General features: G+C 43.9%; 2 protein-coding genes across 5 annotated transcripts; both read left to right on the top strand.

Annotated features, from left to right (window-relative positions):
- Positions 1 to 261: 261 nt before the first annotated feature.
- On the top strand, positions 262 to 6,380 carry ankrd54 (ankyrin repeat domain 54). Its single transcript, XM_061224184.1, has 8 exons — positions 262 to 963; positions 1,369 to 1,416; positions 2,173 to 2,271; positions 3,661 to 3,732; positions 4,118 to 4,165; positions 4,496 to 4,620; positions 5,261 to 5,368; positions 5,928 to 6,380. Exons 1-8 carry the CDS (start codon positions 591 to 593, stop codon positions 6,000 to 6,002), a joined length of 948 nt encoding a protein of 315 aa, XP_061080168.1. The 5' UTR covers positions 262 to 590; the 3' UTR covers positions 6,003 to 6,380.
- Positions 6,381 to 6,511: 131 nt separating this feature from the next.
- Positions 6,512 to 16,278, top strand: hmgxb4a (HMG box domain containing 4a). Of its 4 annotated transcripts, none has more exons than XM_061224373.1 (13): positions 6,512 to 6,755; positions 7,664 to 7,735; positions 9,046 to 9,185; positions 9,536 to 9,614; positions 10,314 to 11,015; positions 11,743 to 11,979; positions 12,351 to 12,556; positions 12,931 to 13,012; positions 14,034 to 14,098; positions 14,738 to 14,840; positions 14,999 to 15,171; positions 15,620 to 15,742; positions 16,013 to 16,278. In XM_061224373.1, exons 2-13 carry the CDS (start codon positions 7,699 to 7,701, stop codon positions 16,055 to 16,057), a joined length of 1,992 nt encoding a protein of 663 aa, XP_061080357.1. In that variant the 5' UTR covers positions 6,512 to 6,755; positions 7,664 to 7,698; the 3' UTR covers positions 16,058 to 16,278. The 4 variants fall into 4 exon arrangements, with proteins under 4 accessions (XP_061080357.1, XP_061080360.1, XP_061080358.1 ...); XM_061224374.1 differs by lacking the exon at positions 6,512 to 6,755 and adding an exon at positions 6,967 to 7,103; XM_061224375.1 differs by lacking the exon at positions 6,512 to 6,755 and adding an exon at positions 7,196 to 7,424.
- Positions 16,279 to 17,998: the final 1,720 nt, after the last annotated feature.

Raw genomic sequence — 17,998 nt, 5'->3', positions numbered from 1 at the left:
TTATGTGTTCTTAATTATATTGTCAAACATTCATAAATTGTAATATGGTAGGCAGCTGATAAAAGAATCAAGGATATTCTGAATATATAAACAAGAACGTTTCAGAATGAATGGAATTTAAAATGGTAGGTGTTTGGGTATACGCTTTGGGCTGGATTTGTCTGTGAAACCAGCCCTTTAAATAACTAATATGTTATGCTAGTTTGCATATTTGAATCGTCTGTTAATAATTGTGCCAGCGAGCATGCGCAATATCTGTGTTGATTGGTTAGTTCAACTCCAGTGTAAGGACAAGTGTAGCGTTGTGTATAGATAGGAAGTGGCTTCTTTTCAGGCAGAAGATGTGAAATGGGCACCATTTTGGCTCACGAGCCGGGAAGTTGCTCACTTTTTAAGTATGAGTATTTGAACCAAAATGGCGAATGTTTCTAACACTGGTAACCGTATTTTGGACGCAGTGTATTTGAGTCTGTAATGCGCGAAGGAAATATAAATTCATAAGCTGTTCGTGGGAATTAACTAGCCAGCCAACACTAAAATAATTTGAACAAACCCGTTCATATCAATAACGGATATATGGTACTGTGAAAATGGACGGGTGGAGTCCCATCGTTGCTACTGCTTCCGACGATGAGCACTCGAGCTCCGAGGGCGAATACACAGTCGAAGCTGGACCGCCGCGATTGACCGAGAGAGACAGCAACAGAGAGAGGGATGAACAACGAAGCGATGGAGATGCCGTTGGATTTGGTTTGAGTGGGTTTGGAGAAGGGGCAGCGAGGCTCGGCCGAACCGGGCAGACCGCGGAGCAAGAGCTTCGGTACTTGCACTTATTGTGGGAACCGACTCGAGCAAGCACTGTGGCCGGAGGTGCGAGCAAGCCCGGAAAAATGACGGGGAGCCGATCAAGGCGGCACGGCAGAGCCAGGCGCAGTGCGGGGCCCATCGGAAAAGATCTGTATGGTAGTAGCTAACAAAATTAATATTGGTATACTGTGATCAACTAACAGTACCGTGTTAAGGGAACATTAACTTATCCAATCTAACTAAGGTATTTTCAATTTCAAGTGTAATATCTGGAAACCTTAGCGTCCTACATTAAATACATTTTCTGCAACAGTTTCGTTGTGACGAGTCTATTAGATAGTATTAGCAAGCTAACATCTAGTCAAAACTTAACTTGACAGAACGGTCTGGACGTTCCTACTGTAAAGCTAACTTAAACACCACTAGCGGCACTAGCAACAATCTAGCAACAGCTTTGCTAACAAATAACTGCACGTAACGTTAACTTAACTACAGAGCAGTGTAATTCAAACTGTAGATCTATTTGAACTCCTCGAAAGTGTTGTCTGTTTCAATCTGCAGCGGTGAAGAGACTCAGAGAGGCAGCGAACGGGAATGACATCGATACAGGTAGTGTGTATTATGTGGTGAATACAATTATAGGGTGTTTATAATTACCGGAGTGTACTTTCAACCAGTGATCACTTTATTCGTTAGATCTGTTCACCAGCTCCTTAATGTAAATATCAAATCAGCCAATCATGTGGCAGGAACTTAATGAATCAAAAAACATGCATACCTGGTCAAGAGGTTAAGTTGTTATTCAGACCAGACTTCAAAATTGGGAAGAAATGTGATCTAAGGGACTGACCATGGAATGATTGTTTGTGCCAGATGGGGTGGTTTGAGTATTTCAGAAACTGCTTATCTCTTGGGATTTTTACACACAACTATCACCAGAGTTTCCTGGGAATGGTGTGAAAAAAAAAAAAAACTTCCAGTGAGTGGAAGTTCTGTGGAAGAATACATCTTGTTAAAAACAGAGAGGTCAGAGGAAAATGGCCAGACTGGTCTAAGCTGATGACAGTAACTCAAAAAACTACACATTACAGTGGTATGCAGATGTGCGTATCTGAAGACACAGCACATCAAACCTTGAAGTGGGCTACAGCAGCCACAAGTGGAAGTGGATGGGCTACAAGACTAATAGTTAAATCTTAATGAATGGCTAATAAGCAAGTCACTGAGTGTACATGGGGTTGAAACATTTGGTCTCAACGGATGCATGACATGTGAGCATGTGTGTGTCCCTGTGTGTCTGTAGGGCAGTGTGCACAAAAGCTTGTGTATTCACTGGAACTAAATGTAATTCTACGACATTTCCAGTGCGCCGCCTGCTTCAGGACAGCATTGATCCCTGCGCGGCAGACGATAAGGGCAGAACGGCTCTCCACTTCTCCTCCTGCAATGGTAACGAGAGTATCGGTGAGTGAGAGAGACTGATACGGCGACCGCAAGCTTTCCTTAATTCCCCGACAAAATATCTGGGTTAAGAGAAAGGTTACAATGTATTATGTTTCTTGTGATATTGTTGAAGTAGTAGGTTGGTAGATGCTGCCAAATCCTATGTTTTATTGAGCATTGATCCCCATGACGGTATCCAAACACAGTTTTTAAGCTTTCTTGGTACCACAAACAATGAATTCCATCTTCCTCATGCCTCATACCAATTGTTCTTGCTATTATTGCACTGATACTGTCATCACCACACATCTGAGAGTAGTATGATGTGCTCACAGTGTAGATAGGGGGTTTACACATTGTTGAAATAATTCCTGTCAGGCAGGTCGAGATTGATGGGAAGAACATTGTCACAGGATATTCTGCCAAGCTAAGAGGCTTTGCTATTATTTTGGGTTTTTAGTTCATTGGAACTAGTTTCAAGCAAAGGGGAAATGTATACAAGCCCCTTGTTCCCCTTCATAGAACCCCTTGTTTAGAGTACAAACTGGAAACTACCCCAGTTTGGAATTGATATTGGAATTCATATGCAAGTCCTTTGCTTTAGATTAGTGGTTCCCAAACTCGGTCCTGTAGTACCCTTGTGTATGCTGGTTTTTGTTCGAACCCCAATTATGATCAAATATGTCATGCACCTTAACCACAACACTACAGGCTTCCCCGATATTATTTACCTTAAACCATATTATGCCAGAAATGGCTTTGCAATGGCATGACAAATAAAATGAATATTGTTCATATTGTGCTTATTGCACCATCTTGTTAAGAATTACATAAGAAGTGGTAACAAATAAAAGTCTGAGGTTTAATGAATATGGCACAATATAAACATTTTATTCTTTATGGTATGCATAGCTATCTGACAAAATGTGGTTTATGAGGGTCAGTATTCCCTCTAAGCATGAAAAGCATCTAATTAACAAAAAATTAACAGCTTCTTAAAAGTTGGATTGCAATTGTGGTTGGAACGAAAACCAGCATACACAGGACCGAGACCTGAAGTAGTATCCACAACCAACGTTTTATACAGCTTGTTAGCTAGATATTTGCTTAGTATAAATTAATCCTCCTATTGCTGCAGAAGAAGTTGGTAAGTACTGCAGGATGTAGCAAGCGTTCAAAGCTGCATCCATAAATGGCATTTGGCAGACGCTCTTATCCAGAGCGACGTACAGTTGTTTAGACTAAGCAGGAGACAACGGCTACACTGATGGTGATTTTAAAAATGCATACTCACATAATTTAAGAATTTAATCCAAAATGGCTCTACTGAAACAAGTGTGACAGTGCTGCTTTAATGATTTCCCCCATTCCTGCTCATGTGCGTTCTGTCTCCCTCCTGTGGCTGTGTAGTACAACTGCTGCTGAGCCATGGCGCGGACCCCAACCAGAGAGATGGCTTGGGCAACACTCCTCTTCATTTAGGTAACAGAAAAAGATAAGGATGGGTAGGATGGCATCAGTGTTCTGCTTGAAATATTTTTCATATAGAGATAATGCCTCCCACTGTACTGCTATTTGAAGCATTGCAGCAAAATTCTGTAACTGCATGAACATTCTAAACATGACATGTTCTGCTTCATCAGGAAAAACATAAGCACTGCAATCCTTTTTATTTACTTATTTTAAGCTTGGAATTATATTTTAATTTATACAATCGTCATGTTAGATGCTCTGGTTGTTTCACATGGCGCTCTGACAATTCTGAACAGTGTCCTCACAGTAATAGCCTAAGGTGAGAGTTGTTGAGAAAGGGAAATATTTTGCAGATGAATCATTTCATGTTTTGCTTGTTTCGCATTCTCTGCAGCGGCCTGTACCAACCATGTGCCTGTCATCACCACACTTCTGAGAGGAGGTGAGAAGAGTGTGATGTGCTTACGGTGTACTGTAGACTGTTTTGTTTTTTTTACATATTGTTGCAGGCAGGTTTAGATTCATGTCGTGCAGGTTTAGATTGCTATGAAGAGCATTATCGCAGGATATTCTGCCAAGCCAAGAGGCCTAGCCTTCTAGTACTGACTGGAATGAGGGGCTGTACTGTGAGTTTCTATATCATGAATCAAGCCTCTGTTTATTTAGAAAATTACTCCAAATGTGAAATGCAACTGTGTTGTTCCCATACTCCAGTATGCTGTTCTTATTCTGTACTAACACATGAAATTTAAACATTGCATTTTTGATTCAGGCGCACGTGTAGACGCCCTGGATCGTGCTGGGAGGACCCCTCTGCACCTGGCCCGCTCCAAGCTAAACATACTGCAGGAGGGAGACTCTCATAGCATAGAGACGTTAAGAGGGGAGGTCACACAGGTAATGGACATATCCACACAATTAGGTAGACCTGTACACCAGCTTGTAAATGCCAATATTTAATCAGCCAATCATGTGGCAGCAACTAAACGCATAAAAGCAAGCAGATGTGCTAAAGAGGTTCAGCTGTTTTTCAGACCAAATTTCAGTGTGGTGAAGAAATGTGATCTAATTGACTTTGACAATAGAATGATTGTTGGTGTCAGACAGGGTGGTTTGAGTATCTCAGAAACTGCTGATCTCCTGGGATTTTCATGCAAAACAGTCTCTAGAGTTTGTAAGAATGGTGCAAAAAGCAAAAAATATCTAGTGAGCAGCAGTTCTGTGGGCAAAATCATGTTATTAATTAGAGAGGTCAGAGGAGAAGGGCCAGACTGGTCAAAGCTGACAGTAACACAAATAACCACTGAGTGTATATCCACTCAAGCTGGCAATTACTCAAAAGAATCATTCTCACATCCAGAAGTCCAGCAGTCCAACTACGACACCACAACATGAAAGACTCCAGTGCTCGGACTAAAAGTTTCAAGTTCTTACGCCACAACAGATCACTTTCTTATTCAGAGTCCAGTGTTCTCACCACCATGACACACAGCACATTCTTCCATTAAGTCCAGCGCTCTGACTGCTACACCCTCAGATTATCCAGATGTTGAGGGAGTACCTGAATGTGGTGGGCCAGAGTGAGGAAAGGGAGAGGCTGGAGCACATCTCTACCCAGCTGCAGCACACCCGCACCAAGGCACAGGTAACGCCCTCACCTGCACACACCTTCCATGTCAACATCCTGCGCAGATGATCTAAAATCATTCATGTATTGCATTGCAATTTAAACAATTGGCAAAATACCATTCTTTGACTTGGACTGAGGCAAAACAGACTTGATGTCTGAACAGTGATATGTTGGAATAATGTTTAAAAAAAGAATTAACCAAATAATCCAAATGTATAAAATGCATACTTCCATAGACATAAAAATGTTTTTGTTTTTTTACTTGGAAAAAAAATGCATACCTCCATAGCCGTAGACATTGGAATATGTTTTCATTTGACTTAGACATCCGTGGTATTGCAATTATTCAACATTAAAATTTAAGTAAATTGCTAAATGTCTTGAATACATATGTAGTATCTTGTCATGATCGTGCTATTAAATTACCACTGTCAAATATCCAAAGTTTAAGGTTATACAAAGTGGTACACAGAGGGTTTAGGACAAGCCGCGTAATATGAGGCATTCAATAAATAATGCTGCTGAGACATACGCTTCTTTCTTAACGTATTCGACATACCTTTATCTCTTTCAGGTGGATGAGGTAGCAGACTTGCTGGCCAGTTTCACATCCCTCAGTCTACAGATGCAGAGTTTGGGGGATAGGTAGAGAGTGGTCACAGAAATGGACATGGGCCAGTTGGATTTGGCTGGGGGTGGGTGTAGAAGCAGAATTGGAGGCAAATGACAAAATGAGATGCATATGTAAGTTTGGATGGTTTCATTACCTCATCCTTTATATTTTGGGAAGCACATCGAAAAATGCACTAGTTTTCACACAGAACTGAGTCTATATGAACTGCAGTCACAAGTACCGTCGCTGTTTCTTGGTCAACCTTTTGATCCTTGTCACGTTCTACGTTTGTTTCTGCCCTCCCCCTTTACCGCATGTATTGTACAGATGTTCGGTGTAAATTAATCATAGTTGTTGGCTGTTGTTGATGTGTGTAACAATTTGGATGAATTAATAAAAACACTGAAACTTAAACCTTGAGTTTTACTGTGTTTCACATTGTCACAACATGTATTGCATTTTTGTAGTTTGTATAACGTTGCCGATGCCGTCCTGTGTATGTTATCTAGCAAATGATGACCGCGTCTGTGTCCGCCAGGACGTTCAGTAGCAGTGATACGCCATTTTATGGTGTGTCCCTTTTCCCATTAAATGTAGCCTTAATTTATGGAATACCTGTTGAAAATAAATATTTTTTCTTAATTATATTTTATTACGATCAAAGTTGTGGTTGTAGTACGCGCTTGAACTTCAGGACCCTCCCAATGTGCCTGTGCCAGCGCGTATTGTTTACTGAATTCAAAGATGGCGGCAGCCAAGCAGTGAATGGTAGCTATCTGTGGAGCTGAGGTAATACAAATATATATTTTTTATTGAATTATTTGGTTATAGCTTTGGCTATCTTGTGATAATTTGCTAACACGATGGCTAAATGTGTATGCAACGTCATATAGAGTACAATTAATGTTGAACAATTTCGCTAAACCCCGATTTGGCCTACATCATGCTCACAAATCCATGGGCTCGATTAGTCATGCTGTCCGAATCGCGGTGCACATTCCCGGCAGGGAGTATTGCAAATAGTTTCTGTGTCGGGATAGCAGGGTGGTGATGGCTGAAGGGGGTGTGTTTGTGTATGTTTTTGAAAGTAACGTTAGGCGGGAAATATTTCCTGATTTAACATCATCAAGTTAGCAAGTAAGTTCGTTATCTGTAAATTTAGTCATGATTAACTTGCTAGCGAACACGGCTAAACGTTAATCTTAACAAACGTTGGCTGGCCAATCGGCCAGCAGTCTAGCCAGAATTTGGCTAGCTAGGTGAATAGTTAGGTTAGCAGACTAGCTAACTGCATTATTAAATTTCGGTAGCTAGCCAGCTAGCATTCACTCCCAACATTCGTGACATCCTACATCGTTGATTCGTTAGCTAGCTAGCTGGCTTTCCCTCTCGCCAAGTGAAAATAGACTGTATCCGAATTAGCAACAAGCTAACGTTGGTGATACAATATTTCACACGGTGTGCCTGTTTGTTCGTAGCTGTATGTTAATAACTATAGTTAGTTAAGTATGATGTTCTGAATAATAGCACGTAATTAACATTAACGTTAGGTGATAGCTACATTTATAGCTAGAATAAAATGATGACACACAGGGCATTTTCGGTGTTTAGCGATGGCTAAGAGCATTACCAAGTTAATGTTGTCTAAGATAGCTAGCTAGTCTAACATAATGAACAGAAATATTCTCTGTGAACAGACCATAGGACAGTGACTGGACACTGAAGAGGGACTATGGCGTTTGAGGAAATAAAGAAGAAAGGGATGATCGGTATGTTCATCTTTTCTTGGTCTTTTTAAAGCGTCTTTAGCCTTGCTTTCTAATGGCATAGTCCCTTAAACAAATCCGTTTAACTTAATTGGCCACTTCGAGCAGATCTTTAGTGTCTGAATTGCTCATTGTCCTTGAGAGACCTCTGACTTTTTAAAAGTAGTGCATCTTGTTTTAGACTCCCCCCTCATCTATTATTGAAAAGTTCTCATATTTTTAATGGAATATTGAAACGATTTCAATAGTCGCCGGAAAGGAGAGTTTGGTAATGCCAAGAGTTGTCATTTCTCGTTTTGTCTTTTGCATTTGTTCTACTAATTGTCTTGGTATGTTAGTCCCCATAATGATATCTAGGTTCTATTTCTGTTCTATGAATATTTTTATTTCCGTCTGTTCAATATTTATTTTCTTTTTGCCCCAAATTGCTGCTGTCCTTTCTATTATTTCATTAAGATGGTATTTCACTTCCTTGAAATCACTCTACCTTTTCAAAGCAGCATGGCAGTCGTACTAGAAAGAGCTCTATATAAGGTGTCCTCTGAAAAGGTTATCATTTAGTATGTAAGTATCCAGTAGGGAGGGTTGGGGTTCATTCCATTTACATCATTTCTGGAAGTTGAATTGAATTGAGAAATCGCTGCAATCAGAAAAATCATTTTAAGCTTTCTGGCAAGAGTGAATAAGCATTTTGAAGTGAATAACTGGCACTCACAATGCCCCTGCAGGGCAGTGCCTAACCCAACAGACTCTATAGCAGTCAGTCCCCAGCTCTTAACAGGCAGAATGTGGGCCCTTATGAAGATTCAGTTCACAAGTGCTTTCAGCAAAGATGTTCTATGGTTGTCCTAAATCCTAAAATAGCAGTTTTTTATAACATTCCTGCATAGAATATCTTTGCATGAAATGGAAATATCCCTTCCAAGGCTTCTTCATTTGTAAATTATTTCTTTAATTGGGGGGACATGGCTCAGGCAGTAAGAGCAGTCGTCTGGCAGTCAGAGGGTTGCCGGTTCGATCCCCCACCCGGGCTGTGTCGAAGTGTTCCTGAGCAAGGCGCCTAACCCCTAAATGCTCCTGACGAGCTGGTCGGTGCCTTGCATGGCAGCCAATCGCCGTCAGTGTGTGAATGTGTGTATGAATGGGTGAATGAGAAGCATAAATTGTACAGCGCTTTGGATAAAGGCGCTATATAAATGCCAACCATTTATATGCACCAAAGTTTTAATTTAACTGTTATTAGGGACTTGTCAACTTGTGCATGAGGTTTGTGTTCATTATTAATCCCACCCAAATCTCTGTGAACCTATCAGAAGTGTCAGGCATGGAGGGGGATGTGGGCTTGGTGGCTGGGCGGAGTCAGAGGGAGAAGAGGAGGTCTTATAAGGACCTGCTGAGGGAGGAGGAGGAGATTGCGGCGCAGGTGCGCAAGTCCTCCAAAAAACGTCCCAAGGTAAGGGCTCTCATTTCCAAACACTCCTGTTGAAAAACCTAATGCTAATGTAACTGAGTTTTCAAAGTACAAACACAGCACACGTTACATTGTGAAGGCAGCATTTCATGAAATGTCTGTTAATAGCATTTATTTATTCCAATCCTGTAAATGGCAATCAATGCCATTGCCACTATTGGTATTATTGCATGCATTCGTATCCACAGCCATTTCTGGTCACCTTAGTACCAGTATTGGGCTAATGCTACTAGCCTGTTGGTACTAGTCTGTCTAGAGAGTGCTCTGTGCTAGGGAGGTAGCTTTGTTCCTGTTTGTGTCTTAGCCTCTGTTGCTCTCTATTCTCCCCTCAGGACTCTGAGCTCTTCTTATTAGGAGGAGAATCGCACAAGAAGAAGAAGAAGCACTCAAGTGAGGACTATTTTTACAGAGGTGAGGGATGCAGGTTTTACACCTTTGCATTCCTGTGCTCCTTCAATGAAAAGGCTCTTGCAGCCACTGTGGTAGCCTCTTGGAGGTGAACATGGGTATTGTATATGCTGTAACATGACTTTTATTATATATTTTCTTAAATGCTTGTTTAATTGAGGGCGTGGGGCATTCAAGTACCTTAAGCTATGGGTCGGGACCCAAAATGACTTGGGGGGGTGTAGATGAGGTGGGTTTGGGAATGAGTCTGTAGTTCACTCGTCTGTGCTAGTATGTGTATTTGATGGGTATGTGTTTCCTGAAAGGTACTAAATTGCTCATTTGGGTCCTCACATTATTCCTAGTTGCTGGGACACGCAAGGTCGGTGGTTCTAATCCCGGTGTAGTCAAGATCCGCACAGCTGTTGGGCCCTTGAGCAAGGCCATTAACCCTGCATTGCTCCAGGGGAGGATTGTCTCCTGCATAGTCTAATCAACTGTATGTCGCTCTGGATAAGAGCGTCTGCCAAATGTCAATAATGTAATGTAATTGGGGCACCTATGTTAAAAAGTTTGAGAACCAGTGATGTACAGGCTAGAGGCAGTGCTTGGTAGTCTCAAGTCGATAAATGGTTACCCTCCCTTGGCTGAATGGCCTGTTCAGATAGATGTGCATTCCTGTATTTTAATCTTCCCTTCCTTTGCTCTGCCCCTCCACCCCAGACCTACAGGGCTCCGGCCCAGCCCCTCACAAGAAGAAACGCAAGTCCTCAGACCACCCCTCCAGCTCCTCCTCCCACCACGCCCCCCACTCCACAGACACGGCCATGGGACTGCTGCAGGCCATCACGTCCCCCATGGCCACGGGCTCCGAGCCCAACCCCCACCTCCACAAGAAGCCCTCCTACCCCCCCTTCTCCTCCCACTCCTCCTCCAAGGAGCGCAAGCGCGAGGGGGGCGGCCCCAAGGTGGGGCACTCCTCCTCCTCCTCCCACTCCCGCTCCACCTCTTCCTCTTCGTCCTCCTCCTCCAAAAAGCACTCCAAGTCGTCGCTGTACCACAGCGGGGGCGGGGGTCACGGGCCCCACGGGGGCCACGGGGGCCACGGGAGCCACGGGGGCCACGGCGAGCCGCTCACGCTCAGGGAGGCCGAGGGCCTGAAGATGAAGCTCATCCTCTCGCCCAAGGAGAAGGCGGAGGGCGGCGGGGTGGCCGGGGCCGGGGTGGGTGCGGGGGCCGGCGAGGGCTTCCCCTTCCCGCCCCTCTCCTCCTCCTCCTCCCTCTCTTCGTCCTCATCCGGCGTCCGGAAGAGCGGGCCCAAGAAGGAGAAGGACCGGGACCGAGTTCTGCTCTCCAAGGCCCCCAAAAAGAAGCAGCAGAACCGGGACCCCCTGCCCGTGGTGGGAGAGGAGGTGGAGGTAGAGGGTGAGTGTGGAACAGAGGTCTGAGGGAGAATGTTTTGTGTTCAGGTCCCTGCCTGTGCTCTCATTGTATATTTAACAGGCATGGGAATGGCACTGTCCCAATGCATAGCGGTTTGAGCTGTTCACCTGATTTTACCACTAATCAGCTTCTTGTAAGCTTAAAGCTGGCTTTAACTGCTGTGCTTTGGGGTCATCATTTATATTTGGGTGTTTGTGGTGTCAGGTAACATCAAAATGTGAGCTGGGTTTGTGTCCTGGCTTTATCGATCGGGTAAAGACTGAGGTGCAGGGTTTAAGGCCAAGCCCATGAGAATGGTTATGGAGGTACAATTTTTCTCTTTTGTGATATGCGGTATTAATTACGATATTTATTCACCTCCTTTCCTTTGCCATTTGTATTTGGATAATTGATTGATTTATTTCTGCACAACCCATTCAGTGATTCTGGCGCTTTGATCGACCTGTTGAACTAGTTATATTTGGAGTACATCGACCGTGCCCCTTTGACGCATCCTTTGATTAGTTGCAACCACTTTTTCACCTCAGTTATGTATTTACCGGTTATTTAGCTCCTCGATCGCTCTCCCTCTCCTTCACTATTGTATTCTCTCCACTTAAGCTACACTTTCGCCACTGTCCATGTTAACACAGAGAGCCGACGGCAGGAGGTGGAGGGGGCTCGGGGATACTGAAAGGGAGAGAGCGCTGATGCGTGTGTGCTGTTGCAGGGCACTACGGCGGGGGCCTGGGCGCCCTGCCGGGGGACAGCTCCTCCTCCGCCGGCGAGCTGGAGGCCGGGGAGCTGGTCATCGACGACACGTACACCCACCTGGCCAAGAAGAAGAAAAAGAGCAAGAAGAGCAAAAAGAAGAAGGAGAAAGAGCGGGAGCGGGAGAAGGACAAGAGCGGGAGGGAGAAGAAGCACAGCCGCGGAGGGGGGAAGAAAGGGGGGGTGGGGCAGACGGGTGAGAGAGCCACACGGAGGGGTCGGGTGGGAGAGGTTTTCTCATTATGGCAGACCTATCTGCACCTTTTTGGTTGAAAGTATGTCATGATAAATACATTTCACAACTGTACTTAAAATGCATATTTTACAATGTTTGATAGTAGCAATAATTTGTATATATTTTCCATATATTTTGAAAAATATCTTCATATATTTTGTCCAATATATTCAATATATTTCTGTAATGGGTGAGGTAATTCCCTACCAATTATATGGTCACAGTCGGTTGTGGTATCCTCCGTATTTGCCTCATTTCCGCCTCATAGGAGCCTATTAGGTCGGGTTTTATTCTATTTTTGAAATTGGTCTGAATTTACCCCACTATCACAGGGTCAACCGTCCTGCTCTCACCCGGCGAAGCCTCCCGGGGCCACTCCCACTCGCACAGCTCAGCCAATCACAACACGGGGGTGGGGATTTACACCATGACCTCTCCGGTCTCCTCCCACCACCACCCGGGCAGCGAGTTGCAGAACGAAAAGAAGAAGAAAAAGGAGGAGAAGGAGAGAGAAAAGGCAGAGAAGGAGAAAGACAAGGTGAGAAAGGCAAACGGGACATTGCGGAATGGGGGTTCTATTGTGCTTGCGTTTTAAAATTTATTTTATGTAATGGTACTTTTCTATTCCTCTACTGATTCTGGCTACTTTCAGTCACATATAATCTTTAGAAAAATCTCAAATAGAAATGTAACTCTTTTTGCTCTTGCTGCCCCGATTTGATTCGTTTATATATTAGATTAGATTAATATACATTAGCATTGTCTTAATCCATATTATTGAAATTGTTGGCTTGCTTGTGTTCCTGCGCAACTAAAAGACTTATTGATAATCAGTTGTATAAACTCGATACAGGTGTTGTGTGTTTTGCATAAGAAGTGGTTGGTTCTCAGCATTCAGTTTGTCTCTCTCAGCCCAAGAAGAAGAACATGACCGCGTACCAGGTGTTCTGCAAGGAGTACCGGGTCAACATCAATGCTGAGCAGCCGGGACTGGGTGAGCTGCATGCTCTCACTGCACTCTTAACCAGGGATCTGAAACTCTAAACCAGGAATCTCAAACTAAACTCTAAACCGGGGATCTCAAACTAAACCAGGGATCTCAAACTAAACTCTAAACCAGGGATCTCAAACTAAACTCTAAACCAGGGATCTCAAACTAAACTCTAAACCGGGGATCTCAAACTACACCAGGGATCTCAAACTAAACTCTGATCTCAAACTAAACTCTGAACCGGGGATCTCAAACTAAACTCCGAACCGGGGCTCTCCAACTAAACTCTGAACCGGGGATCTCCAACTAAACTCTAAAACAGGGATCTGAAACTAAACTCTAAACCGGGGATCTCAAACTAAACTCCGAACCGGGGATCTCAAACTAAACTCTGAACCGGGGATCTCAAACTAAACTCTAAACCAGGGATCTCAAACTAAACTCTAAACCGGGGATCTCAAACTAAACCAGGGATCTCAAACTAAACTCTGAACCGGGGATCTCAAACTAAACTCTAAACCGGGGATCTCAAACTAAGCTCTGAACCGGGGATCTCAAACTAAACTCTGAACCGGGGATCTCAAACTAAACTCTGAACCGGGGATCTCAAACTAAACTCTGAACCGGGGATCTCAAACTAAACTCTGAACCGGGGATCTCAAACTAAACTCTGAACCGGGGATCTCAAACTAAACTCTGAACCGGGGATCTCAAACTAAACTCTGAACCGGGGATCTCAACCTCTAAACCAGGGATCTGAAACTAAACTCTAAACCGGGGATCTGAAACTAAACCAGGGATCTCAAACTAAACTCTAAACCGGGGTTCTGAAACTCTGTACCGGGAATCTCAAACTCTATACCGGGGATCTCAAGCTCTTAACCAGCGATCTCAAACTGTGATGCCTGCAGTTACAAACCCAGTTACCTGGCCATTGTGCTGTATGGTTATTGCACTGTGAAAGGCCTGGTATGTTTTCATTCATATACAGGTTACATGTGAATCTGTGCTTTCCCTTCTTTAGTGTTCGGGGAGCTGAGCCGGAAGCTAGCTGATGTGTGGAAGCAGCTACCAGAGAAGGACAAACTCGTAAGTCTCCTCTCCCTCTCCCTTTTAAAAACTTTTTAACAACTTTCCTTTATTCTCTAATGCGTACTACTCAGTTGTTCATTTGGGTCACTGCTGCATTACCTACATCTGCACTAGAAGCATTGTGGCTGAAGCAAGTGCATGCCCTGCTCAAATGCACTCATTCTAGTAAATGGCAGGCATTTATATAGCACATTTTTCCAAAGCGCTGTACAATTGATGCTTCTCCATTCACCCATTCATACACCCACTCACACTCACACTCACACTCACACTCACACTCCGACGGCGATTGGCTGCCATGCAAGGCCCCGACCAGCTCGTCAGGAGCATTTGGGGGTTAGGTGTCTTGCTCAGGGACACTTCGACACCGCCGGGTCGGGGATTCGAACCGGCAACCCTCCGACTGCCAGACGACTGCTCTTACTGCCTGAGCCATAGTGCACACAGCACTACAGGAGCGGGCCCACATCTGTTCCTGTATGTCTACATAACGTAGCTTTTGAGTGGCAGTGTAGATTACATGCAGGGCTCCGGGAGGCTGGGGTGACACTCCTATCAGCTATCGCTGTATGGATGATGAATGCTGTATCACCAGTAGCCTGTATTCTCAGTCTGTCTCTTTGTCGCCCCCTGCAGGTGTGGAAGCAGAAGGCTCAGTACCTGCAGCACAAGCAGAACAAGGCTGAGGCCACGACCGTCAAACGGAAGAGCTCAGGAGCAGAAGGGTGCAAGAGCAAAGGTACCCTTCCCCCATGGGCACGTGTGTGGGTGTGGGTGTACATGTAAAGTTGTGTCCCACGCATGCTATGCAGGGTCTAGTGAAGCTAATAATGTGAGTCACAGCGAATAAATGTGCAGACATTAGTAACAGTGTGCTTCTCTGTGTCCTCCTCTCAGGCTCAGTGAAAGGCGCTGGAGGGGGCGGGGTTCTGTCGCCCAGCCGGGTGTCGGTGGGCGTGTCCCTGTCTCCGGCGCGGGTGCCAGAGGTGGACCCCATCGACGCAGCAGCTCACCTGCAGCTGCTGGGCGAGTCGCTGTCTCTGATTGGCCACCGGCTGCAGGAGACCGAGGTCAGCATTGGTCTGTTCACAAACGCACAGCCACTGTCACAAACATTATACGTTCTTTACTGTAGCTGTGAAAATAATAAAAACAACCAGAAACTTTGATATTGTCTAGAAATTTCTACATGTATACATCATGTACATGGACATAATTTACAGTTAATGCATTAGACGTTCAATATTTCAGATATTTTATTTGAATCACCCTTGCCATTGTCATATGTTGCAGAGCAGTTGCATGTGTCTTTATTGTATTTATGCAGTGGCAAACCTGCTTCAGTTTTTGCCAGGGAAATGAAGAAAGAAAGAAATGAAGTTCACTGAACTTTAACTCATGCAGTTGAATTGAACTGTGACTGAGCAGTTCAGTTGTTCGGTTCAAATTGAACTGCGACTGCACCGAATGAAGTTGAACTGACTAGTGTATCTTGACGGTGTCTCTTTGTGTCTCCAGGGCATGGTGGCTGTTTCAGGGAGCCTGTCTGTACTGTTGGACTCCATTTTGTGTGCGCTCGGCCCTCTGGCATGCCTCACAACGCAGGTCCCCGAGCTCAACAGCTGCCCCCGTCACGTACTGGTGAGTGCGTTTATTATTAGTCTTGTTATTGGTAGTAGCATTTACTACTCTTATTAAATTATGTGTGTCATCGCTGTATCTGAGAAGGAAGTCGATTTTGTATGTCGTAAGGCGGCATTTTTGGGTGTACTGGATTATGTGTACATTGATTTATTTACAAAAAGAAAGTAAAACAAAACAAGCATGTGCTCGAGGGTGTACATAGCTGCCATTTTTTAAGACGCCTTTGCTTCCTCCCCCCGTGCCTCCCTCCTCTTTGGGAATTTCCAGTCAAACACCTTGGACAATATTGCCTACATCATGCCTGGGCTGTGAGAGAAAGTGGCTGTTTGGAGCATACCAAGCGCAGAACAATGGGGGGGGGAAGGACCGTGTTTCCCGTAAAAAAAGAGGAAGGGGCAGTGAGGACCTGACGTGCCTCGCTGAAGCGTCGGGACAACGGACAGCGGGCTGGATTTTAACCTGGTTCTTAAACGTTTTTTATACTTGTGTTTTTGTAAAGTCGTTTTTAAAAAAATTAAACAGATTTTAGGGAACATTCGTCTTTTTTCTGCAAGTTTATCTTTGTGTGTTCAGATTTTACTACTGATGTGTGTGTGCGTTTGTGTGAGTGGATGCGTGTGCGTGCGTGCGTGCGTGTGTATATGTGTGTGCGCACACATTTCCATGTCCTGCATTCATTTTGTATAAATACCCATAACCTAGAGAGAAACTTGGTACTGAAGGAATTACGTTTTTTCCGTAATGGCTAAATGCAGACCTTTTGTTTTATACATGTTGAATATTCCTATTGGACTAAAACTTGAGGTTGAGTTTTATCTTAAAAAATTAAAATGTTTCAAATATAGATAGGTGGATAGAGGAAAATAAAACTTATGTGGTCTTTTTTGTAACCATACCACTGTAAGCAGTATTTTTATTGCTGTTAATAAAATATTTCAGTCCTTGTACATTTACTATTTTTGCTCAATGGAAATGTGAAACCTATATATTCTCCCCTTATAATGCCCGGGCACGGCCAGCTATATCTAGGCAGGGTTTTTTTTTTCAGAATGAGTCCAGGGCTGTGTTTAAAACCACTTTAACACTCCCCTCAGTTTTTGCCCTTGAGGCAGGTATTTCCTGTGTGTGTGACCAAGCAAACATAACAGGTGCTCTGCGAGGGAGGATAGACAAACAAACCAAAGCAGAACTGAACCTGTTTACGAATTAAATTCGGCTCCGTGCCAAGTATTTATTTTTTCTCCCATCAGGTGAGTATGTTCATGAATAATTCATAACAAACACGCTTATTTTTTGTCTTACAAAGCACTAGTGAGGTTTTCTTAGAGCTCAGTGAAATGCAAACAAAAAAATATTCTCAGTTCTTATTCCCCCCTTCCCATTCCTCAACATGCGCTCATTAATTATTCCTGAACTCCTACAACGAAAATATGGCCTCTTCTGTTTGAAAACGCACTGTTTCGCCCCTCTCTTCTTCAGGCATGGAGTATTGCATTATTGGATTTCTCCTTGTTGGAAGCTTCCTATACCCTTGACAGGAGGGAGCAAGGGAATAAAATTACTCACTCCCTTATTACATGGCATGACATGACATTACATTCGTAATGTGGAATTCTGCCATTTTGGGGATTCCCCCTTGGAGCAAGGGAAAGGACCATCAGGCAGAAAGCATACAATTTACAATGGAACCCAGCCCAGTGCTAACACAGACAAGGTGAACAAGCATGAAATGGAGAAGTGGATTTCATCAAGAAAAAGTGTGGTTGGTTATGTTTTATCATATAAGCATGCTTACTGGATGAGCGCACCTCAACCCCCTAACCTTCAGCAGGCTCTGAATCAAATAACATACTATGGGAGCGCAAATCATTTTCAGGATTTGAGATGAAGCATCTACTATGGTGATAACATGATTTGGATGTCTGCCTAAGGTCCTCAGTAAACTGCAATGCGTGAGAGAAAAACGTACACTTGCATACCACGTTTGCAGGTTCTTCTGAGACTGATACACAGAGCGAGATAGATAAGCACTTGGGACTTTTTGTATTACCTGTTCATATGCCTGAGGCGTAACAGGAGGCTTGAGAATTTAGTGTGGTTATATAAATTGAAGTTAGTGCGAGTAAACCAGGGGTTATACAGATGAGATGCTTCCCTTCAGCTCCTTGGTGGTGGATTGAGATGAGCAGTTTTTTGGAGCATTGGTGTGCTGTCTGGTCTCATCTCCAGTGGCTATGAATATACTGAAAGACC

This window comes from Conger conger, chromosome 16 (genome assembly GCF_963514075.1).
Source record: "Conger conger chromosome 16, fConCon1.1, whole genome shotgun sequence".
Lineage (NCBI taxonomy): Eukaryota > Metazoa > Chordata > Actinopteri > Anguilliformes > Congridae > Conger > Conger conger.
This window is presented reverse-complemented; position numbering and strand designations above follow the sequence as displayed.

Excerpts from the sequence above, each read along its gene's own strand:
- ankrd54 (XM_061224184.1), top strand. The coding sequence starts at position 591 with ATGGACGGGTGGAGTCCCATCGTTGCTACTGCTTCCGACGATGAGCAC. Across the intron at positions 2,272-3,660 it reads CAATGGTAACGAGAGTATCG|TACAACTGCTGCTGAGCCAT; the intron begins GTGAGTGAGAGA and ends GTGGCTGTGTAG. Across the intron at positions 3,733-4,117 it reads CAACACTCCTCTTCATTTAG|CGGCCTGTACCAACCATGTG; the intron begins GTAACAGAAAAA and ends CATTCTCTGCAG.
- hmgxb4a (XM_061224373.1), top strand. The coding sequence starts at position 7,699 with ATGGCGTTTGAGGAAATAAAGAAGAAAGGGATGATCG. Across the intron at positions 7,736-9,045 it reads AAAGAAGAAAGGGATGATCG|AAGTGTCAGGCATGGAGGGG; the intron begins GTATGTTCATCT and ends TGAACCTATCAG. Across the intron at positions 9,186-9,535 it reads CCTCCAAAAAACGTCCCAAG|GACTCTGAGCTCTTCTTATT; the intron begins GTAAGGGCTCTC and ends TTCTCCCCTCAG.